The 25,714-nt window shown below is 42.1% G+C and overlaps 1 protein-coding gene across 1 annotated transcript in view; it reads left to right on the top strand.

Annotated features, from left to right (window-relative positions):
* The window catches only part of LOC117477333 (zinc finger protein 850-like), a 195,115-nt gene extending 175,935 nt beyond the window's left edge, over nucleotides 1-19,180 (top strand). Inside the window, exon 4 of the mRNA XM_034124015.1 lies at nucleotides 18,525-19,180. Coding sequence (XP_033979906.1) covers nucleotides 18,525-19,110 — 586 coding nt within the window. The 3' untranslated portion in view covers nucleotides 19,111-19,180. The remainder of the gene's footprint in view (nucleotides 1-18,524) is intronic.
* The last annotated feature ends 6,534 nt before the right edge of the window (nucleotides 19,181-25,714 follow it).

The following is a 25,714-nucleotide window of genomic DNA, read 5'->3' as shown; positions in this document are numbered from 1 at the left end:
TGGGAATGGACGCTCACATTGCCTTTAAATGCTGCCGACATGGACCGATGCGGTGCTTCCCTGAGCGTCAAATACCACCGCCGATGGGAATACATTGCAATCAGTTGAAAGCTCTTTGTGTCCGTTTATGAAGCTGAAGGAGCCTCAGCGCGTCCCAACTGCACGCCATGGACCCTGACCAAGCATCGCTCCTGGACGTTCAGGGAGTGAGACTGTGTTGGACAGGCAGGTAGGCCATCCAGTTATTTTAGCCGGCCCGGCTAAAATAACTGGATGGCCTACCTGCCTGTCAGCCTTCCATCTGTGCACAAACTTATCTCGTGCCCTCATTGGTCATGTGCGCGTTCATGTGTGTTGGAGGAGGGGCTCTGTAAGGAAGTGGCATATTTTTTCTAGTGCACTCGAGCTGGTTTCTCCAAAATGACCTACCCCACCTTTAAAAGACTACTTTTATTGAATGAGAGTTTTACCTAGCACAATGAGCATGGGGTGGTGGGAAGGGAGAACTGGGCCTCGGCATCGACAGGAGTTGTAGTCGCCTATGAGTATTATAATTTAGATGAACAAAGGCATAGAAAAATCCTGAAATATGTACTGACACAAAGCTACAACCCTCGATTTTGTAAGTAGTAGTAGTAAATACAAACGTATATACAATATACAACAATACGCATAGTGCAATTAGCAGTACCAGTAATAAAATAACTGAATAAATAACTAAGCTGAATAGTGAATAAAGTGATATGTGAAAAGTAAAATGACAGTGAAATGAAATGACAGTGCGTTCCTCACCACTGCGATCTGGCTCCTCTGTCCTCTTGACTTGTGGTTCTGCAGGCTTAGTTCGACCTATGAATTTCAACAATGCTCCTGTAAAATATATAGTTATAGTATTATGGGTCAACATTAAAATAACATACATTGGAGAGCAAAATGTGAAATTCCATTGACTGTAGGCTACATATTATCCACACAATTGTCAGCAGGGGCAATAACAACTAAAATGTGAACTAACTTGAATGCATTAGTCCACAACACATAGCCTAACTAATGTTAGCCTACATAGTTACTAACATCAGAACACTTACACATATAGAGCTCTCCATGGCCAAGCCCCCGCCTACATTAACGACCATATCCACCCTCACAGGACAACCCGGGCCCTGAGGTCCTCCAAGCAAGGCCTCTTAAGGGTCCCCGAACCAGGCTAAAAACTAAGGGGGACCGTGCCTTTGAGGCGGTGGCCCCTATGGAATGAACTCCCCCAGAAACTGAGAGCCTCTGTCTTAGTGGAGGTTTTTAAGGGACAGCTAAAGACTCACCTTTTCCGACAGGCTTTTGGGGCGTCGGAGGAGGAGGTGAGTTTGTAGCTGTTTTTCTTTGCTGTTTTATCTTTTATTTGCTGTGTTTCATGCCTTTTATTCTACATTTTATAGTTGTATTTTGTGTATTGTGTACTGTATGTAAAGCACTTTGTACATTCGTGTTGAGAAGGGTGCTATATAAATAAAGTTTTACTTACTTACTTTATTTTTATTGTTTTATTAAAACATATTTTTTAATATTACAAATCTGTATATGTTATTTTTCATGTTTATTATTTTATTAGTTATTAAATTCACAAGCTAAGACTTTAGTTCCACCTGGAGTAAATTCACAAGCTACCCTGCAAGATACAAAGTCATTCAAACTAGCTGCACCTTTACCAGCTTTGAGAACACTTTAATGATCAATCATTAAAATCAAACCATATATAATAACAATACAAATGTATTATTACAAACAAAAACATTTCCCACAACTTTTAAAACCTGTCTGACCCGTCTCATCTTTATATATCTATCATTATCATTAATATTGTAATTATTACTTATTTTAATACCGTTCGTTTTTCTATCTTTTCACCACAGGGGGCAGTGAACTGATGTTTAAAGAAAAAACTAAAATCCCATGATGCATTGCGGCAGTCCGTTTCTAGCTTCCGGTCCTCAGAAGCTGCACGTTGCTAACAGACGTTGATGCAGATTTTATACCGAATGTAATGTGTTTAAGAGACTTTTAAAACACATACAACGAGTTAGTTTATCCTTGGAGGGTGATTTATCCGTGCTTTTATCCGTTACACTGTGTTTTTGTTGCCTCCCGTTCTTTGATCGTAGCTTTTTATACCACGTGGCTGATCGGTAAACATAAGTAAAGGCATTAAAGGGAGATTAGTGTGTTTAACGGCAGTGTTTTATCAAGGAAAAGAAAGACTGAAGAACCAGGACGAGGAGGAGAGAGAGGTAACATCCTTCAAAGTGTGTGTGTGTGTGTGATGACTTTGTATACTGCAGGGTAGCTTGTGAATTTACTCCAGGTGGAACTAAAGTCTGATTTAAGAGTTGATTATATTTCACATCATTAATCCAGATCTCTAAAGTAACTAAAGGTATTGAATACATGTAGTGGAGTAAAAGTACACCATTTACCTCTGAACTGTTCTAAATGTACAAAGTAGCATTACAGGGAAATACTCAAGTAAAGTAAAAGTACCTCTAAATGGTACTTAAGTACAGTTCTAGAGTAAATGTACTTAGTTACTTCTCACATCTGCTATGAACCTACGAAGTGGCTGTGGATTTGTTTTGTTGTGTCTGTCGGTTGTATTGAGTTGTCTTGTTTTGTGTCAGCTGTAGTTGTGTTGATTATTTCAGAGACACAGTCGGAGAAGGAGCACTGAGAGCAGCATGGAGGAGAACAAAGAGACCCCTGGAGCTCAGGTCAGTGTGGTCAGTGAGATGGCTATCCATGCCTTTATTTCATCCCGGCTTGATTACTGTAATGCTCTGTTCTCCTGCCTCAACAAAACATCAATAAACCGTACTGTACTGTAAAGCACTTTGTACATTCGTGTTGAGAAGGGTGTTATATAAATAAAGTTTTACTTACTTACACTTCATCACAATATATTCATAACACTGTTCCCCAAATGAAAGATCACAACCTGTTTAGAAAATACAATATGAATGCACAATATGGTTAGATATAGGTTAGAACGTTGTTGTATACGATACGATAATACTTTATTTGTCAGATCTAGTCTGAAATGTGACTTGCATCACAGCAGCTCCATGTGTAACATCAACATAAACAAATATCAAGACAAACAAACATGTAACATAACAGCAGGATCAGTGAGAGACAACCTGCTCAAAGAGCCTTCAGCGTGCTTTTGATCTGGATTCAGCTCTGTGTTTACTGAGAGGACTGACTGGAGCACAAAGGATGCTTCAGTCTGACTTTATTGAATCTCCATTAGATAGCAGTTTATATTCTCTGTTCAGAACATGCTTTGTGTCCCAGGTGATGTTGTTGGACAGCCTCTCAGGTTATTATGGTCTGCTGAGTCAGAAAGTCTCTGACAGGGTGACCAACAATCTTTGAGCAGATTTTTAACAGGTGGAGCCGTTTTGATTTTAAAGCTGTTGACAAACACTTGTACCAGGTAGCATTGCAGTACAGACACAATCAAAGATGTAAAGAACAGAATAATTTATCTGCTCGCCCAAAAAGACCTAAACCGGTGGAGAAAATAAAATCTTTGTTTTGTCCTTTTGCACAGATATTCAATATGCTCTTTCCATGACAGCAGACGGTCAATCATTACACCAAGTATTTGTATGAAACTCCCTGCTTGATTTGATCTGTATGGATGACAATGGGGACTTTATGGGAGTCAGATGGTGAGCCAAAAACGATTTCCTCAGTTTTCTTGGTGTTGATCTCAAGAGCATTATCAGTCCACTCGACCACCTGATTTACAGCCTGTTGGTGCAGCTCAGGGTCGTCTGTGTTACTTAGCAGAGATATTATTGCAGTATCATCAGAGTACTTAATTATGAATTGATGTGATGTGTTGGTACGACAATCATCAGTGTAGAGAGTAAGGCAAGGCAAGTTTGCCGGCCGGTACTAGGCCAAGTGGAAACGCAACCAAAGACGGGCCGCTGACGTCACAGCCCTCTTAAACCGGGCTGCGCGCTGTAGTGGAAACGCGCCATAAGAAAATGGCATTTAAAATCAGTCATTAAAAAGCAAAGATAATACAATAAACATTAAAAGACAAAATACATGAATAAAAGTTACAGTGCAGTGTAGGATATGAACAGTTCAATTAAAAGCAGCGGCAAAAAGAAAAGTCTTCAGCCTGGATTTAAAAGTAGTAAGAGTTGCAGCGGACCTGCAGGTTTCTGGGAGTTTGTTCCAGATATTTGGAGCATAATAACTGAACGCTGCTTCTCCATGTTTAGTTCTGACTCTGGGGACAGAAAGCTGACCAGTCCCTGAAGACCTGAGAGTTCTGGATGGTTCATAATTTAGCAGTAGGTCAGACATGTATTTTGGGCCTAAACCATTCAATGCTTTATAAACCAGCAGCAGTATCTTAAAATCTATTCTTTGACACACAGGAAGCCAGTGTAAGGACTTCAGAACAGGAGTGATGTGATCCACTTTCTTAGTGTTAGTGAGGACTCGAGCAGCGGCGTTCTGAATTAGCTGAAGCTTTCTAATATATTTTTTAGTGAGACCTGTAAAGACACCATTACAGTAGTCGAGTCTACTGAAGATAAAAGCATGGACACGTTTTTCCAAATCCTGCTGTGACATTAGTCTCAGGTCAGAGTCCATGACTACACCTAGATTTCTGGCTTTATCTGTTGTTTTGAACATTGCAGACTGAAGCTCAGCGCAAACTTTTATACGTTCTGCCTTGGCTCCAAAAACCATTACCTCAATTTTATCTTTGTTTAATTGGAGAAAGTTCTGACACATCCAGTCATTGATTTGTTCAATGCACTTACTCAGTGTTTGAATTGGAGCATCGTCTCCTGGTGAAATGGTTATGTACATTTGTGTCATCCGCATAGCTATGGTTTTCCAGTCGGTCTAGTAATATGTTGTGGTCAACAGTGTCAAACGCAGCACTGAGATCTAATAAAACACTGAAGTTCTGCCACTGTCTGTGTATAAGTGGATGTCATTGAAGACCTTAACAAGAGCAGTCTCAGTGCTGTGGTTTGGTCGAAAGCCTGACTGGAACACATCAAAACAGTTATTTCAATTCAAGAAATTACTCAGCTGTTGAAAAACAACTTTTTCAATGATTTAACCTAGAAATGGGAGGTTTGATATTGGCCTGTAATTGTTCATTACTGAGGCATCTAGATTATTCTTTTTTGAGAGCGGATTAATGACTGCAGTTTTCAGGGCCTGTGGAAAAATACCAGAGTGAAAAGATGTGTTTACTATATGAAGTAGATCTGAGGCCATGCAAGGAAAAACATCTTTGAAAAATCCTATTGGAATAATATCAAGGCAGCAGGAGGAGGATTTCAGAAGTTGAATAATGTCCTCTAAGTCTTTATCATTAATCAGATGGAAATGTGTCATGGTGTTTGAATTGATTTTAAGTGGACATAGGGACAACACATCTGCTGTACCTGATACAGAGACACTGACTGCTTGTCTGATTTTCTGAATGTTGTCAGTGAAGGAGGCAAAGTCATTGCAGGCCCTGGTGGATAGAAATTCAGAGGCTACTGACACTGGGGGGTTTGTTAGTCTGTCGACGGTAGCAAACAACATTAGTTTGAGATATGGCATCTATAACATTTTTTATTTTTGAATTAAAATGATCTACTAGCTCATTTACTGAGATGTTAGCAAGGGCAAGTGTGGAAGAAAACTTCTGAGTAAACATTTCCCTAGTATTTTCAGTTAAATATCGCTTTGTGGTTACCTCTTTTTGAACATTTGTGTGAACAGAAATAGAGTCCTCAAAGAAAACACAGGAATGACCAGAGAGCGCAACATCAGTCACCACAACCTCAGAGATATTTACCTCATTCACACCAACGCAACTCCGGTTCAAGCTCCGTGCTAGAGCTTTTCAGGTTCAGAACCGGTTCTTCGGTTTAGCTGCGGCTCTTTTCACACCGCCCAGAGTCCGACTGGTGCTGCGTCATTGCGTCATCGTTTGCGTCATGACGTAACCGTTTGCGTGCCTGCTTCATAAAGCCAAACCGCGCGGAAACCCCTCACAGCTCACACCGACAACAACAACAATGGCCGATTGTGCTCCAGCTTCCTCTGTACCTCTTCGGAAGACCAGATTCCCAGTAGGTAGCTGGTCTCTTCAGTGGACCACTGCTGCTTGTTAAGTTTCTCCATCGTTGTGTACAAACTGGATTATAAAACGCGGGCTTTTTGTTGTTGTTCAGGAGTTTTTTTAAAAGCTAGTTGCTCTCTACTGGTGAGGAAAGCGGCATTTCAGTAAATCAGGTATGGATTTACTTCCATTTAGGCAATTATTGACACGAAGATGTCTGCTTGTATTGTGTTGAATGCTGCTGAGAAGTCTAGGAAGAGGGCTCTTGCATAGGTGTGACGTTTATCTAAATGTTTAGTAATGATATGAACCAGAGTAGCAACAGCATCTTCTGTACCACCCCCTTGCTTATAGGCAAATTGGTATGGATCAAGTATGTGTTGTGTTGTACTGATAAGAAATCGGGGCAGAATTCTTTCTGATGATTTCATAATCACTGAGGTGAGGGCTATTGGTCTGCAGTCCTTATGTTCTTTTGGGCAATGGTTTTATGTGTGAAGTTTTCCATGACAGAGGGATGGTGTGCGTGTCAATGGAAGCCTGAAAGATGGGTTGCCACACTGGAGCCAGCTCAGTAGCAACGTTTTTCAGCAGAAAACCGCTGCACCCATCTGGCCCAGCAGCTTTGTTGGTGTACTGAAATGCTTTTCTGACCTCTTCGACGACTGATGGTAATTTTGTCAGAGGAAGCAGGGATTATGGTTTAATATAGTCATTGGTAACAGTAGTTATTTCATCTAGTGAACCTTCCTGAAAAATGTCCCAATCTTCCCAATGAAAACAGGCTTTCAACTGTTCCCTACTTTCATTTGTCCATGTCCTTATTACTTTCTTTTCATGTTTACTTCTCTTCAGTTTGGTCTTATACACTGGTATCATATTCACAACATTATGATCAGAGTTCATTTAATCACATAGGCTCCTTTAACATTTACAAAGCATTTGTCCAGGATATTGTCTTTTCTGGTGTGATCCTTAACCTGTTAAGCCCGAGAGTAAACTGAAACTGTGTCTCAGGGCTTCTTAATATTTAAAAACCTATTAATGTGTCATACTCACTTAATGGTTAGAAACTCGGCTAACTGAAGATATGAACCATTTTTACCGAAACAAAGCACAAGTCTCACAAGAAGCGTCTAAATGAGCCCTGAGCGAAAAAATGCTAACACACTTAGCACAGAACTCAAGGTAAAAATACCCTTATTACTTATCGTAACTGCACATACAAGATATCAGATTGAAGCTGAGATTCCACAGATTCTATAGGTATTAGTATCATCACTGAGCGATCAGAACTCGCGACAGGGGAAGCAAACAGAGAGTGGGGCTCAGAAATTATAACCCTAGTTCTAAAGGGTGTCACTGGCATTTGTTTCAGAAGATATTATGATGGTGTCGTTTGTTTCGGTGCACACACACATCATGCGCCTTGGTGACAGGACATCTCCTTCATAAAACGAGTAATAGGGTGAATAATCAGGCAGTTCGATATGTGTAGAGGTGTGTGTGGTTAACACGTAGCAGCCTGCAGTCACTCTTAAGCTGTTCTGAAGAAGGTAAACACAGTGAAGGCGCTGCGTCAAAAGGCACAGCTCTCGGCGCGCTGGTGCTGCACTTCTCAGAGGCGGAGTTACACGTCCCGCTGCCTCCTGATGCTGCAGCCATTTCATGAAGTGAAGGAGGGTTTCCTTCTATAAAACAGCTGTGGGCAGCAGATACTGTGAGAGTCCCGGACATTAATTCATAGATCAAGGCAGACTGGTTTACTGACTCTCCTGTTTTGCCAATCCGGTGCTTAAACAAATAGCTCTACACCCCTGGCCGACATGTCCTTAAAATGAAGTCAGAGTTCTAAATATATCTCAAATAATGTATGCACTGTCATTACCCCACATAAACATAACAGTCTGCAATGAAATGGTTGTCTCCTGTGTGCTCCTCTTCCTACTTGGCGCACCGGTAACTTTCTCGTGCGCACAAGAGGCTGAGACCTTAGGCTGAGCCGCCGAATCCCTCGGAACATCATAAAAGCCATTTTCAACTGTTTTCTGGTGAAAGTTTAACTAGCTACTGGATGAAATAATATGACTGGTATAGGTGCGAAAATTAAAAAAAACATTATGATAAAATATTTGTATATATTTATAATTCTGCAAATATTACGATAAACTCACAGCTATTTCGCGGCCCGGCAGTAACACCTCCGGGGGTTGGGAACCCCTGTCCTAGCGCACCAAATTAAGAGCCAGTCGGCCTCCCAACAAATTAAACAAATACGGACCCCTACTCGTGAACTCACAGCAATCCCATCTGTTATCAATGAGACCTTTAAAACAAGCCCCTGTCCATAATGCGGACAGAACAACATTCTTGGATGATCTGGAATTTCCGTCCATAACACCTGCTCAGGTGGGTGAGTTGGATCAACCTCTAAAGCCCAGTTAAATAGCTGATTTGATCAGGCTGATCCAGAGTGACAAGGCCCAGACGGTTATCCAATTGAGCTTTGTAAAAAATTTATTGATAAATTGCCCCCCCCTCTTTTTGAGAATGCTCGAGGACTCTCTGGACCGGGGAGCTTTTTCTCAAACTCTCATTGAGGCGGTAGTAATCGTATTCTTAAAACCAGGCAAGGAAAATTCTGAATGTAGCTCTTATCGCCCCATCTCCCTTTTGAATGCGGACTATAAGATCCTAGCTAGAACAATAGCCATACGCCTTGAAACAGTCATGACAAACATATCATTAGACCAAACTGGGTTCATGAAAAGCCGACACTCCTTCTCCAACATCCGTCGCCTTCTCAACATCCTCCTCCTGAGAAAGCGTTCAACAGGGTGGAGTGGGGCTTTCTATTTGAGGTCCTTAACCTGTTAAGCCCGAGAGACCCAGGTACCGGGGCACTGCCGCAACATCTTGCAGGAAACAGTGTCTGAGGGCATGTTCATTTAACTAGGTAGCTAAAAATGCTAACATGTTTACCTTGGCTCTGTAGTCTCTCCAAAGTGGTCTTCAATGGCATTAAAACGATAAAAAGGCTGCTCAAGTTAATCCATAGGTTAATCCAATGTGTCTGTGTCCCTTTGAATATAATTCTGATAATCCAGAAGCAATAAAAATGCTTTTCCGTTTCCAGATGTCAGAGCTAAAGATAGGTTCGCTCTGATGCAAAACTGCATGCGCGAAGCCCCCACCTTTTCTTTTCACAATGAGTGTGTGTGGGGGACTCCCCCTTCGATTCTATTGGCTCTAACGGTCACAAAGAGGTGTCAACCATCAAAATCGAGCAAGGGGGGCCAGAGATATGGAAAATCCACCCAAATGACCCCAGAAGTGGTTTCTTTTTCACTATAAGTAAAAAAGAATTTTTGGACGGACACTATAATTTACAGTTTTTTTATTATGTAAAATCTGAATTTTCTTTAAAATAAAAAAACATCTATATTGATTCTGACTTTTCTACATCCAACTCACAGGTTTATCATTACTTTGAGAAAAAAGATTATTAATTTAACCCTTTTAGAAGGGAAGATATGGTCATTTGGTCTGGGAATGTCATTTTCGAGCCTGAGACCTGAAAAACAGGCTCAGGGCTTAACAGGTTAAGCCCGTTACTATTCACCAAGGCGATTGAACCCTTATCAATTGCGCTTAAATCTGCCAGCTTTAAACAAGGAATTACCAGATATGGTTCAGAACACATACTCTCGTTATACGCTGACAATTTACGATTGTTCATTTCTAGCCCCATATCTACCATTCCTCAAATAATTGATCTCGTTTCGGAACCTTTTCAGGGTACAAATTAAACTTTTCCAAGAGTGAGTGCTTCCCTGTAAATGATCTGGCCCTCCAGATCCCCGATAGACTCATCCCCTTTAAGATGTCTAGGAGTAATTTTAAGTACTTAGGTGTGAATATATGTGGAAAACTCTCAGACCTTTACAAAAACAACGTCCCACCACTAATTGACAAGCTCAAATTTGATTTGGAAAGGTGGAATAATTTAGATTTAACTATCGCTGGGTAAACTGTATAAAAAATGAACGTGCTCCCTCGCTTCCTGTACCTCTTTCACTGTCTGCCAGTCTTTCTACCCAAATCACTTTTGTGTACAAGGGACACACTAATCTCCTCTTTTTTATGGCAAGGGAAGACTCCTAGAATTAGGAGAGAGCTTTTACAAAGGCACAGATCTACAGGAGGATTAGCGCTTCCAAACATCAAATCAAGTATTTTTTTATATAGCACATTTTTTAAACGATTTGGTTGAGACAAAGTGCTGTACATACAATAAAAATACTTTACAATAAAAACACTTAACAACAAATACAACAGCACAAATAAAAAAGAACACACAGGGAAATGTCAGGAGTCGTGCTCCGCTCAGACTAGAAGGCCAGAGAGAAGACCGTGGAGACTTTTAAAAAAGGCCTCAAAACCCATCTCTTCAAAAGAGCCTTTGCCTAGACCTTTTTACCACCCTTTTATTTATTTATTTTTTTATTTTTTTATTGCTTATTAATTCTACCGTGTTGTGTCATGTCTATTTATACTGTTCATGCTCACTGCTTGTAGCACTTCGGGATTTGAATTCGAATATGAAGTGCTTTATAAATGGAACCCATTATTATTGTTATTATTAAGTGAGTTTTAAGTGTTGATTTAAAAAACCCTAGGGTCTGGGCCGACCTCACATGGAGGGGCAGAGTGTTCCAGAGCCTTGGACCAGCTGCTGCGAAGGCTCGGTGCCCTCAGGTTTTGAGCCTGGTCTTGGGCACTACCAGCAGCAGCTGGTCAGCAGACCTTAAAGCTCTAGCTGGGGTGTAGCGCTGGAGGAGTTCAGCTATATAGGCCAGAGCCAGCCCATTTAGTGCTTTAAAAACAAATAAAAGGAGTTTAAAATAAATTCTGAACCGAATTGGAAGCCAGTGCAGTGAGGCCAGAATTGGGGTGATGTGGTCACGCTTTTTGTGGCCAGTGAGAAGACGTGCAGCTGCGTTTTGCACTAGCGGCAGGCGTCTAATTGACGCCTGGTCCATACCCACATACAGAGCGTTGCAGTAGTCCAGTCTCGAGGTTACAAAGGCGTTAATAACCCTTTCTAGGTCTTTAAAGATAAAAACAACGTGGTCTTGGCTAATAGTCGTATTTAAAAAAAGCAGGTCTTGACTACGGTGCAGACCTGCTTATCAAATTTAAAAGTGCTATTGAAGGTCACTCCAAGGTTCATGACAGAGGGGAGGATGTTTTTATTGAGGGAGCCCAGAATTTTCAACCGGGGAGGCTGGAGTTTGGGGTACAAAAAAGATGACCTCGGTCTTGCTCTCGTTGAGGTTGAGGACATTTTGGCTCAGCCAGGATTTTATCTCTGCTAAGCAGTCCATCAATAGCTGTAATGAGTTGACATTTGAATTGAGAGGCAGACAGATCTGGACATCATCGGCGTAACAATGGAAGGGGATATTGTGTTTTGTGAGAATTGAACCTCGGGGCAGTATGTACAGTAGAAAAAGGATGGGGCCCAGAATCGAGCCTTGGGGAACCCCACAGGTAAGAGGGGCTTTAGCAGAGGAGAAGGCACCTAGCTACACTGAGAAGCTACGGTCCAGTGTTAATTTCGTCAACGAAAACTATGACGAAAACTGTTCGTCAACGACCTTTTTTACACGACTAAGACGAGCTAAAAATAGATTCTTGATAACGAAAACTTGGACGAAATGTATATTTAATTTTCGTTTGACGAGACGAGACGGGACTAAGGTGTTAATGGTGGACTATCGGACATTCAAAATGCAGCATATTTTACCCCAATTGTCCGTCTTGTCTGTCAAAATGCATCTTACGTTTCTAACTTGCAATATCATTATTTCCGCTCTCTTCACTCCAGAAGAGCGATCTCCCTGTGTCGCTCTGTGTGCGAGGGGCGGGGCCTAACAGATGTTACACAAGTAAAGTGTTAAGAGAGTGAAATGTTGCTTTACGAATTTCAACACTTGATGCTGTCACCTTGATTACAACGTCAGAAACCTGTATTTGCCTAACTGAATTGGTTTAAAGAGAGAAAACATTTTGACTAAAAGTTGACTCAAATGTAAATTTTCATCGACTAAAAGTAGACTAAAACGTTTTGAGTCTTCGTCGACTAATACTAGATTAAAACATTTTGAGTTTTCGTCGACAAACTATGAAGGATAGAAATGTTTGACTAAAACTAATAACCATTTTCGTCTAAAGACTAAGACTAAATCAAAAACAGCTGCCAAAATGAACACTGCTACAGTCTGTCAGGTAGGACCTGAACCATGCAAGTGCAGAGCCTGTGATGCCAGCGGACTGTTCAAGCCGTGACAGCAGGATGCTATGGTCCACAGTGTCGAAGGCAGCTGTCAGGTCTAATAGCACCAGGACAGCTGTGCTGTGCATGGGTTTGAAGCCAGACTGAAACTTTTCATGGATGCCATGCGTGGTTAAGAACGACTGTAGCTGGACATGGACTACTCGCTCCAGGACTTTAGATAAAAAAGGTAGCTGGGAGATGGGCCTAAATGGAGGGATGCAAGAATGGAGGGGTCGAGATTTTTCTTTTTAAGTAGTGGCTGGACCACGGCATGTTTGAAGGCAGCTGGGACACATCCTGAGCTAAGAGAGGTGTTTTATAAGTAATAAAATACTTGCTCCAACTGATTCGAAAACATCTCTGAGAAGGCGAGAGGGAATGCTGTCTGAGGTGCAGTTTGTCGGCCGCAGGTGCATGACTACATCCGAGAGAGAAGAGAGGGATACAGGCTCAAATGCCCCTTTCACACCAACGCAACTCCGGTTCAAGCTCCGTGCTAGAGCTTTTCTGGTTCAGAACCGGTTCTTCGGTTTAGCGCCGGCTCTTTTCACACCGCTCAGAGCCCGACTGGTGCTGCCGCTGCTGCGTCATGACGTCACAGTTTACGTCGCTGAGTTTCTCCCCAACGCCGGAGCTCACCTCACAATAACAACGGGCCGGGGACTGCGTTGCTTTTAATCATACGAAGCCAGATTAAATTAAATAACGACTTCTCCAACCTTATACTTTTCTCCAGAGTGCCGTGGTTCATTGTTTATTAATGTGTTTCAGCGGCATTTACCGACCGCTGCAGTGCTGGCCGGCTGCTCTTCCACGAGTGTATTCTCCCGTTAGCTCCGGGTTAGCTCACACGGCTCTAAAGTATTCACTGTCTGACTGTCACACAAGCAGCTGATACATATCCCCAGTTCCCCTTAAGTGAATGTGTGTCAGTCTGAATTTACGCTGTTTGGTGTCAGTCTGAATTGACGCTGTTTGGCATCACAACGCTGTTATGAAAGTTTCTCTGGTATAACATGGGTGATGTTAGCATAGCAACCGAAGCTAAACTGACTACTTGCTAAGCAGTTTTCTACAGGCACTTTTTACCGACGTATTTTTCATTATGATTCTACTTGTGATAGTCGGACATGACAACCTGTGCAGCCCATGTATTGATTCCATCCGATAGCTGCTATAATAACAAACAAAACGTCTGCCTGCTCTCCACAATGATCAATAACAGCGAACGGATGGTCAAAGTAAGGTACAAATAAACAGAATCACACGAAGCCTGGTTAGTGTTGCCTGACTTTATAAGTGTGTTTTTTTTAACAAGTGTGTGGTTGCGTTCTAGTCACTTTGCTCAGCACTACTGCTTGTTACAACTTTTATTTGCCGTACTCGCCTTAACTGTTATCTCAGGTTAATCTCGCCCCCCTCCGACGTAAGCGTGACGTATGCGGTTCTTGCTTCTAGACGGACAACTTTTTGGTGCTCGAAACGAACCGGATTCCGGAGCTATGACGCTGCTCCGCTGCGGTGTGAACAGGAAAACCCGGTGCTTTTCAAGCACCAGCACCGAACCGGCCCTGAAACACCGTTGGTGTGAAAGGGGTAAAAGTGGTCGAGGACAGCAGGGCACAGAAAAGGAGCAGGATCTGGGGTAGCACTAGTGTGGGCTAGCCTAAGAGCAGATACTTTTTCGATAAAAAATGTAAGAAATGTATCACAGAGAGTAGACGATGGCACAATTGGAGAAACATCACAGGGATTAATGATAGAGTTGAGGACATTAAAAAGAACCTGAGGTTTATGGCTGTTTTTGGAGATTAACAGAGAAATGTGCTCTGTTTTGGCTGCTTTGACTGCCGTCTGGTAGTCGGAAAGGCAAGCACGAAGGATTTCTAGGGAGACATGGAGTTTATCCTTTTTCCATTTTCTCTCTGCACGCCTGCAGGTGCTTCTGAGAGCACGAGTACAGTCATTGAGCCACGGCTCTGAGAGAACTTTGGTGCGTCTAAGCCTAAAAGGAGCAACAGAATCCAGTATTAGGGTACATGTCGAGTCAAACATGGAGATAAGCTCATCAGCACTAAAAGCACAGTTCACCTCTAATTTACAGATCGGAGAAGCATTAAAAACATCAGAAAACTGTAAGGCAGTCAAGGGGTTAATTGAACGCAGACGACGCACAGGGGCACGTGATTCGACTCCTGCGGAAGGGATTGAAGTTGAAAACAATACCGGTAAATGGTCTGAGATACCCGTCCAAACGATAATACTAAATCTAAAGTGTGTCCTTTTTCGTGTGTTGAGCCAAACATAAGACACTACTATTGGGCAGCCAATATCCACAAAATAATTTTATGGATTAAGGAACCAACATTGAGTTGGTGTGAGCTTGAAGCCAAATCCTGTCCTACTACTTCACTTTTGGCTTTGCTTCAGCTACATTACCCAGCCGGCCGACTCAATATTCGAATAACCCGATAGTTGTTTCCACCCTAAGAATATGGTCCCAGTTTAGAAGTGCTCATGAGCCGCGTTCACACCGGAGTACTTTTAACCGTACTTTTCGCGTTTAGTTCCGTTAGTACCCCTTATGTCGCGTTCACACCAAAAAGAGCACTTAATCTCGGGAACTTTTACCCCCATTTTTAGTGCTTGCTGAGAGATCGTACTTTCCTGGGGGAAAAAAGTGCCCCAGTTCTGGTTGGCTGGGCGAATTGCAAACCACGCCTCGTACAACTCTGAAATATTTTGTAGAGCCGCCATTGTATTATCCTCGCATTAGCATTATTAGCATTAGCATTCGCCCAGCGCACAAACGCAGAGAGACTAACTTATGGCAAAACAAAACATGGGAGCGGTGGAGATGAGGAGGTGTCGGCGTTCTGGCGATTTACTCGGAAGGCTTCAGGCTAGAAGCTGCTGGGACTCCCAGCAGCTTCTACTGAAGCCAGTCCCCAACTCCGGGGACTTCCGGCCGGTGGCAGTATACGCCGTGAAGTTGTTTGCTGCCTGCCAGTAAACCCAAAGCAGAAGAAGACGAAGTGACGTCAGCGGCTCATTTGCGTAATCTTCCCTCAGGGAAAAGTACTCCGGTGTGAACGCGATCTGTACTAAATGCCCTGGGGTCATAAGTGCCGGGGCTCTGAGTGCCGGCACTAAATACGGTAAAGTACTTGGTGTGAACGCGGCTATTGACTTCATGGATCCTCTATTCATAGTCCCATTCGCAACAACCATCTCTTTCTCCCCCTTGCACTGATGGGCCCTTCTCTACGTGGCAGACATTAGGCCTTATCAGAGTAAGGGACCTTTACATCAACAATGTTTTCGGTAGCTTTAGCCAACTCTGACAAATTTTGCCTCCCAGACTCATCTATTTCGCTACGTCCAGGTCCGTAACTGGGTTAAACTAATGGCGCGTTTCCACTACAGCGCGGAGCACGGTTTAAGAGGGCTGTGACGTCAGCGGCCCGTCTTTGGTTGCGTTTCCACTTGGCCTAGTACCGGCCGGCGGGTCCTAATTCACAGTTTTTCTGGCCTCATAAAATCGTGGGTCTAGGGCCAGAGACAACGAGGCTGAGTCGGGCTGAGTATGCTAAACTAGAGAGAGCATCGCTGGCAAGGGGGCTACAACTACAACAAGATGAACATATTTGACCGTGATTTAATTGTAATACACGTTTCAAAATGATGCCGAAGTAACAACATTCTGATACCGGTTAGTAAAAACCATGAATTAATGCTTTGTCAAGTCTGCAGACAGACGGCAGGCGAAAAACCTTTTAAAATGCGTGTTTTCTAAATGGAGATTGGCTAAGCTAACGCAGTATATGCTCCGACCGTCCACACTCACAACAACGGCCTATACAGACATAAATAAAGCAGCGACTGTATTCGCCATGACACAGGCAGTCTGTGGTTTGTACTTGTTTAACTTTTGTCTAGTTTCTGAACATATGAGGAGCTGTGAGCTCTGAGTGCTAACAGCTAACGGCTGTGTTGTTTTTCTGGGGTTCTCATTGAAGATGACGTCACGGCTCCGCCTACACTGCGATACTACCCCAGTTCCTAAACTGTAATGGAAATGCGCCATAAAGTGAGCCAGTCCTAACGAGGCCTAGCCATGCCGAGCGAGGCCGAGCGAGGCCGTGTAGTGGAAACGTGCCATAAATAACCCTTCCTTCCCCAATATCCCTCCGGATTCAATAATTGACTCAATTATGGACACTAACAACCGAAAAAGGTCTGGTTTCAAGAATTTACAATTCCATCTCCCGTCTCACAGAAACATCTCTTGGTAAAATCAAACAAGATTGGGAAGAGGAACTAGTCCAAGCAATAGATGATGATATCTGGGATGGCGCATTAGCAAGTGAACAATAGTACGTCTTGTTCCAAGCTCAATCTTATACAACTTAAAGTTGTCCACCGTATCTATTACACCAACTCCAAACTCTCCAAAATATACCCTAATGTCACGGATACCTGTAACAGATGCCACACGTCACCAGCAAACATGACTCATATGTATTGGTCTTGTCCTCGCCTACAAGGATACTGGACAAGCATTTTCAAACACCTTGCTGAGGCCTTGGACGTGGTATTGACACCATGTGCAGAAACTGCCATTTGTGGAATACTACCTGGCCACCAAATGATGAGGAGGAAAACTAAGGACAGTATAGCCTTTGCATCTATTTTAGCAAGTAGAAGAATACTACTAGAATGGAAATCCTTGTTAGCACCTAAAGCATCTCTATGGCTTAACAGGCTTTTTTTTCACGAAACTGTGTCTCAGGGCTTCTCAACATTGAATAAACTATGAATGTGTCATACTCACTTAACAGGAAGAAACTCAGCTAACTGACGATATGAACAATTTCTACCGAAACAAAACACAAGTCTCGCCAGAAGCGTCTAAATGATTCCTGAGCAAAAAAATGCTAACGCACTTAGCACAGAACTCTAGGTATAAATACTTTATTACTTATCGAAACTGCACAAACAAGATATTAGCTAGCAAGCTGAGATTCCACAGATTCCAGACGTATAAGTATCATCACTGAGCGATCAGAACTCGCGACATGGGAAGCAAACCCAGATAACACACAACGTAGCTTTAGGGGGGGGGGGAGAGGGGGATTTGGTTTCACACAAAAAAGATCTGGAACTAGTCCCTAGTTTGCGCGAACCTTTTCACCCCAGATAGTCCCTGCTAGAGAGGTGGTACTTTCCTGGGGAGGAAATGGTTCGTCGGTGTGTCGGCCACACTAACAATTTCTGATTGGCTGGGCGAATTGCAAACCACGCCCCGTAAAACTCAGATTTTTTTTTTAAGCTGCCATTTTATTTGCTTGCATTAGCATTAATCCAGCACACCAACGGAGAGAGACTCATTTATGGCAACACAAAATAAAACATGGGAGTGGTGGAGTGATGAGGAGGTGTCGGCGCCTAAGTGAGTGAGTTTTTATTGTGTTAAAGGTAGGGTCGGTAAGTTTGAGAAACCGGCTCGAGACACAGTTTTTGTTATATTCCATGGAATGCTCTTAACATCCCGATAGCAATGAATATCTTAAGTGCTTTGACAAATAATCCATAAAAAAATGTCATCTGTGGAAGCCGTAATACTGTAAAAAGCACGACCAATCATTTTAGCCGGCCCGGCTAAAATAACTGGATGGCCTACCTGCCTGTCAGCTTTCCATCTGTGCACAAACTTATCTCGTGCCCTCATTGGTCATGTGCGCGTTCGTGTGTGTTGGAGGAGGGGCTCTATAAGGAAGTGGCAGATTTTCTCCGGTTGTGTATTTTCAAATTCTAGCGATCTCGAGCCGGTTTCTCAAACTTACCTACCCCACCTTTAACTGTATGTATTTATGCTTTCTGGATTAACTTTCTCTTTTTCTCTGTCCATCTGTTTTAGAAACCGAAAGGAAGAGAGAGACGTCACAGCTGTCAGCAATGTGACAAATCCTTTACAAAATCTGGAGGTTTAAAGAGCCACCTGCTTGTTCATACTGGAGAAAAACCGTACAGCTGTGAAGAGTGTGGGAGAACTTTCACTACATCAAGTAATCTAAAAAAACATCAACGTATTCACACAGGAGAGAAACCGTACAGCTGTGAAGAGTGTGGGAAAGCGTTCACTCAATTAGGTCATCTCAGAATACATCAAGTTATTCACACTGGAGAAAAACCGTACAGCTGTGAAGAGTGTGGGAACACTTTCACTACATCAAGTGCTCTAAAAGCACATCAACGTATTCACACTGGAGAAGAACCGTATTGGTGTGAAGAGTGTGGGCAAACTTTCTCTAGATCAAGTGCTCTCAAAATACATCAACGTATTCATACTGGAGAAAAACCGTACAGCTGTGAAGAGTGTGGGAAAACGTTCACTACATCATATCATCTAAAAAAACATCACCGTATTCACACTGGAGAAAACCCGTACAGCTGTGAAGAGTGTGGGAAAACGTTCACTACATCATATGGTCTCAAAAAACATCTACGTATTCACACGGGAGAAAAGCCATACTGGTGTGAAGAGTGTGGGGAAACATTCACTGCATCAGGTAGACTCCAAAGACATCAACGTGTTCACACTGGAGATAAACCATAGTGGTGTTAAGAGTGTGAGAAAACATTTTCTCAAAGTATTCACCTTAACCTGTTAAGCACTGAGCCTGTTTTTCAGGTCTCAGGCTCGAAAATGACATTCCCAGAACAAATGACAATAACTTCCCTTCTAAAAGGGGTAAATTAATAATCTTTTTTCTCAAAGCAATGATAAATCTGTGAGTTGGATGTAGAAAAGTCAGAATCAATATAGATTTTTTTTATTTTAAAGTACATTCAAATTGAACTTAGTAAAAAAAGGTAAATTATAGTGTCCGCCCAAAAATAAACCATTACTTATAGTGAAAACCACACTTGAATGATGGGATAGTAGACTAAAAGCTTTAGGAATCTAAACTATAACATATAATAAGTACCCTGTATCAAGATTGATGCAAAACAAGTGACATTTGACCTTTTTAGAGAGGTTTAGCACAAAAAAACACCTCTGGGGTCATTTGGGTGGAAATGGGTGTATTTGCCGTTTCTCTGGAACCCATTGGTCGATTTTGGTGATTGACATCTCTTTTGAACCGTTGGAGCCAATAGAATCGAAGGGGAATTTCCACATACACACACACGTTACCATTGAGAAATGAGAGCTATGCGCACGCAGTTTGCCCAAAGCAAAATCTATTTTACACTCTGAAATCTGAAAACTTAAAACTAGGTTTATTGCTGATGGATTATCAGAAATCATTTCAAAGTGACACAGAGACATTGGATTAACCTATGGATTAACCTTCAGCAGCGTTTTTATCATTTTAATGCCATTGAAGACAACCTTTGATCAGAAAACAACAAAGGTAAGACATATTGCCGTGTTGGCTACCTAATGCTACGTGGTGTGATGTCTTTGTTAGCTTCTCATGTCGCGAGTTCGGATCGGTCAGTAATGATACCAATACCTGTCGAATCTGTGCAATCTCATATTGCTAATCGATATCTTGTTTGTGCAGATACGATAAGTACTAAGGGTATTTTAACGTGAGTTCTGTGCTAAGTGTTAGCATTTTTTCGCTCAGGGCTAATTCAGAGCCTTTGTTATTACCCTTATGTTTCGTTTTGCTAAAAATGGTTAACATAGTCTGATAGCTGAGTTTCATCCTGTTAAGTGGGTATGACACATTAATAGGTTTTTAAATGTTAAGAAGCCCTCAGACGCTATTTCTTGGGGGAATGGGGCTTAACAGGTTAAAGTCCACGAGCGAATCCACACCGCATAGTTTTGAACTATTGCGGCTTTCACACCAGCGCTTTTCCCTTTCTAGCTCCGAGCTAGAGCTTTTCTGGTTCAGCTCCGGTTTCCCTTTTCAGCTCCCGCTCTGTTCACACCGCCCAGAGCTGCCGCTGCTGCGTCATGACGTCACAGTTTACATCGCTGATTTTCTCCCCAACGGAGCTCACATCAACAACGGGGGGGGACTGCGTCGGGTCGATGATCGTGTTGCTTTTAATCATACGAAGCCAGATTAAATTAAATAACGATTTATCCAACCTTATACTTTTCTCCAGAGTGCCGTGGTTCATTGTTTATTAATGTGTTTCATCGGCATTTACCGACCGCTGCAGTGCTGGCTGCTCTTCCACGGGAGTTTATTCTCCCGTTAGCTCCGGGTTAGCTCACACGGCTCTAAAGTATTCACTGTCTGACTGTCACACAAGCAGCTGATACATATCCCCAGTTCCCCTTAAGTGAATGTGTGTCAGTCTGAATTGACGCTGTTTGGCATCACAACGCTGTTATGAAAGTTTCTCTGGTATAACATGGGTGATGTTAGCATAGCAACCGAAGCTAAACTGACTACTTGCTAAGCCGTGTTCTACAGGCACATTTTACCGGCGTATTTTTCATTATGATTCTACTTGTGATAGTCGGACATGACAACCTGTGCAGCCCATGTATTGATTCCATCCGATAGCTGCTATAATAAAAAACAAAACGTCTGCCTGCTCTCCACAATGATCAATAACAGCGAACGGATGGTCAAAGTAAGGTACAAATAAACAGAATCACACGAAGCCTGGTTAGTGTTGCCTGACTTTATAAAGTGTGTTTTTTTTTATTAAGTGTGTGGTTGCCTTCTAGTCACTTTGCTCAGCGCTACTGCTTGTAGGCAGGCATGACGAGACTCTTCAGTCGACCCATGTTCAGGGGAGGTGGGTTTAGTTTCCTGCACGCCTCGACGTAAGAGAGACGTAAGCGACGCCGCCTCTTAGCTCCGAAGCTCTTGCTTCTAGACCGACAATTTTTTGGAGCTGGAAGTGAACCGGATTCCGGAGCTATGACGCGGCGCCGCTGCGGTGTGAACAGGAAAAACCGGTACTTTTCAGGCTCTAGCTCCGAGTCGGAGCTGAAAAAGCGCCGGTGTGAAAGGGGCATAAGAGAGCCATGCTAGCTGTTTCCTCCTCCTGATGTCCTGAGAGCTGTATTGTTATATTTTAAGAGACTTTCTGAATTGAAGTCTGACTAACAGACTTCAATTCACAGTCAGTCTTGTTTGATGTCCCAGGACAAGCCCTGAGGTCCTCCTCAGCTTTTTAAATATCCCTAAAGTCCCCCAAAATAAAATGGGTGAGGCTTTTCTCCACTACGCTCCCAAACTGTGGAACACCAGGAAATATCAGAGAGGCTCAGTGGACATTTTTAAATGCCAGCTAAAGACACATCTCTTTAGATTAGCTTTTTATTAGCAACCCCCCACTTTAAATGGTCTTTTAGTCTTTATTATTTACCTACTTTTATATTGTTTCATTTATGATATAGGAAGGGTTTTATCTTATATTAGTCATTTAACAGTTTCAATAACATTTATTTTGACGTTGGTTTCTTTATATTTTAATCGTTTAACCTTTATTAGAATTATGATGTTTTTATTACTATTCATTTTAGTTTGTATTTCTGTTGTACCTATATGTTCACTTTACTTTATAGGGTTTTATATTGTTGCATCTATTCACCTGTCTTGTGTCTTATCTTTCCGAGATAAATCTTTTTTTTTTATTACTGTATTTCATTTGTTATTGTCATACCTTTTACCTCCTTGTGTATCTTAACCTGTTACAATGTTATATTTTGCTGCATGTATCTGTAAAGGTCTTAACATCTGAGGGGACTTTCTTGTTGTTTATTTTTAACACAAGGCCACAGAGATGCTGTTTTTCCAATTTAATTCATGTTTGTAATGATTCCTGAACTATGAAGAAATGTTTTACAATGCCATTTTTCAACCATGGTTTTCTTATAGACTTTTTATTCCATATATAAAATATTATATATCCAGGGTTAAACTGCTAGCCTCGTTAAGCTGCATTGAAGGAAATTAGCTTCACTGTTCATTAATCTGCAGAGTAGTTTCTCCAATAATCTGTTTGGTTGATAAAATGTTGTGACTTTAAACTTCTATTGTGATGTTTTTGATAGTTCCTGTTGAGTTAGCAGTCTGTTCTGGGTTGCAGTCGAATTGTCCAAAAATCAGCTCCTATCGTCTTTTCCTATCCACTATTCCTTGACCTCTGTGTGAAACGACACGGGGTTAATGCCTTTACTTATGTTTACCGACTGTTAAAAATCAGTTTTTATTAAAAAGTACAGGCTGCATATGTGTTCTCAGCCTTGGAGAAACTTGACATGTTTTGGTATGTGTCTGAACCTCTCTTTAGTGGTTCATTAATAAAACTGATATTTTGACATGTGCCTACTTTGTTCATGTGCTGTTGAGGTTAATTTCAGTGTGTGTTATAATGTATTTACAAAGTGTGAAGAGGAAGCAACTTTAAAATAGGGAACATATTCTTAGATAAAAATACCTAATTAGAGTCAAACTACTAGCTTATTGGTTATGAACAAGACTTCACAATAGGGAACATATTCTTAGATATAAATACCTCATTTTGAGTTATTTAGACACAATGAACACTTTTAGTTTCATGTCTTGTTACATAAGAATAGATCATATTTGTTAAGTGTTATCATGGGAGGATTACTATTCTTGTGGTACTGCCTTATTAGGCCCATATTGAGCAGAGCATATTAAGACCAAAACTCATGAACAACAACTTCCTTACTTGCAATAAATAAGCACTAATTAGAGGTTTATTGGAAAAACTCTCAACTAATGGCTTATTACTTGTAGAATATGGTCATGTAAAATAAGGCATTAATAAGTGTTTTATAATGACTAAGAGCCAATATACTGATAATATGCATGTTAATTAACAACTAGTTGATGGTGAGTTTGTGTACCTTAAAAGGGGACCTATCATGCAAAATGCACTTTAGTACGTCTTTTATACATGAATATGTGTCCCCGGTGTTCCAGGGAACTCACCAAGTGTCATAAAACACAACCCTCTCTTTTCCTCCATACCCAAATCTCTAAAAACGGGGCTGCAACGGATCTGATACAGATTTGAACATTTCTCTGACGTCAGGACGGAGGAGCTCCACCTATATCGCCAACTCTCCACCTATCAGGGGAATGAAAGGTTGCCGTGGCATGGTAACATGACGCTCGTAACTCGGCCCCCTCCTTTGCAGGGGGGCGTGGTCAGCTGCAGCGCATGCAAAGACAGGGGTGGAGGAGAGCAAAATAGAGCGAAATGAGACATGGCTAAAATGCATGATCTGTTTGGTATTTTGAAAAAGAAAACGTATAAATATACCTTACATAGGTATGGCCCTACAATATATTATTCAAATATAGCATGATAGGTCCACTTTAATATAAAGTGTTACCAATATTTTATATATGGAATAACAAGGCTATTAGGAAACCATGGTTGAAACACAGCATAGTAAAACATTTCTTCATAGTTCAGGAACCATTACAAACATGAATTAAATTGGAGAAACAGCATCTCTGTGGCCTTGTGTTGGCATAGTGTGAACGCTGGTTAGAACATACAAAACTGTTGAAATAATAAAGCTTTATTTATACAGCACTTTTCATACAGCACGTGCAGCTCAAAGTGTTTTACAAAATGGCGACACATCACAAGTTAAAAATAAACAACAAGAAAGTCCCTTCAGATGTTAAGACCTTTACAGATACATGCAGCAAAATATAACATAAGCCGCTTTCACACCAAGTACTTTGCCGTACTTAGTGTCCCGGCACTTAATACCCCAGGGCACTAAGTACCAATCGCGTTCACACCGGAGTACTATTCCCTGAGGGAAGATTACGCAAATGAGCCGCTGACGTCAATTCGTCTTCTTCTGCTTTGGGTTTACTGGCAGGCCGCAAACAACTTCACGGTGTATACTGCCACCTGGAGTCCCCGGCCGGAAGTCCTCGGAGTTGGGGACTGGCTGACGTCACCGTTTACATCGCTGATTTTCTCCCCAACGGAGCTCACAACAACAACGACAACGGGGGACTGCGTCGGGTCGATGATCGTGTTGCTTTTAATCATACGAAGCCAGATTAAATTAAATAACGACTTCTCCAACCTTATACTTTTCTCCAGAGTACCGTGGTTCATTGTTTATTAATGTGTTTCAGCGGCATTTACCGACCGCTGCAGTGCTGGCTGCTCTTCCACGGGAGTGTATTCTCCCGTTAGCTCCGGGTTAGCTCACACGGCTCTAAAGTATTCACTGTCTGACTGAACACACTGTGAATGTGTGTCAGTCTGAATTGACGCTGTTTGGCATCACAACGCTGTTATGAAAGTTTCTCTGGTATAACATGGGTGATGTTAGCATAGCAACCGAAGCTAAACTGACTACTTGCTAAGCCGTGTTCTACAGGCACATTTTACCGGCGTATTTTTCATTATGATTCTACTTGTGATAGTCGGACATGACAACCTGTGCAGCCCAACTATTGATTCCATCCGATAGCTGCTATAATAAAAAACAAAACGTCTGCCTGCTCTCCACAATGATCAATAACAGTGAACGGATGGTCAAAGTAAGGTACAAATAAACAGAATCACACGAAGCCTGGTTAGTGTTGCCTGACTTTATAAAGTGTGTTTTTTTTTTGTGTGGATCGTGTGTGGTTGCCTTCTAGTCACTTTGCTCAGCGCTACTGCTTGTAGGCAGGCATGACGAGACTCTTCAGTCGACCCATGTTCAGGGGAGGTGGGTTTAGTTTCCTGCACGCCTCGACGTAAGAGAGACGTAAGCGACGCCGCCTCTAGCTCCGAAGCTCTTGCCTCTCGACCGACAATTTTTCGGAGCTGGAAGTGAACCGGATTCCGGAGCTATGACGCGGCGCCGCTGCGGTGTGAACAGGAAAAAACGGTACTTTTCAGGCTCTAGCTCCGAGCCGGTGCTGAAAAAGCGCCGGTGTGAAAGGGGCATATGAGAGCCAAGCTAGCTGTTTCCTCCTCCTGATGTCCTGAGAGCTGTAGTTATATTTTAAGAGTCTTTCTGAATTGAAGTCTGACTAACAGACTTCAATTCACAGTCAGTCTTGTTTTATGTACCTGGACAAGCCCTGAGGTCCTCCTCAGCTTTTTAAATATCCCTAAAATCCCCCTAAATAAAATGCGTGAGGCTTTTCTCCACTACGCTCCCAAACTGTGGAACACCAGGAAATATCAGAGAGGCTCAGTGGACATTTTTAAACGCCAGCTAAAGACACATCTCTTTAGAT

The sequence above is a fragment of the Trematomus bernacchii genome, unplaced genomic scaffold, assembly GCF_902827165.1.
Source record: "Trematomus bernacchii unplaced genomic scaffold, fTreBer1.1, whole genome shotgun sequence".
In the NCBI taxonomy this organism is placed as follows: Eukaryota; Metazoa; Chordata; class Actinopteri; order Perciformes; family Nototheniidae; genus Trematomus; species Trematomus bernacchii.
This window is presented reverse-complemented; position numbering and strand designations above follow the sequence as displayed.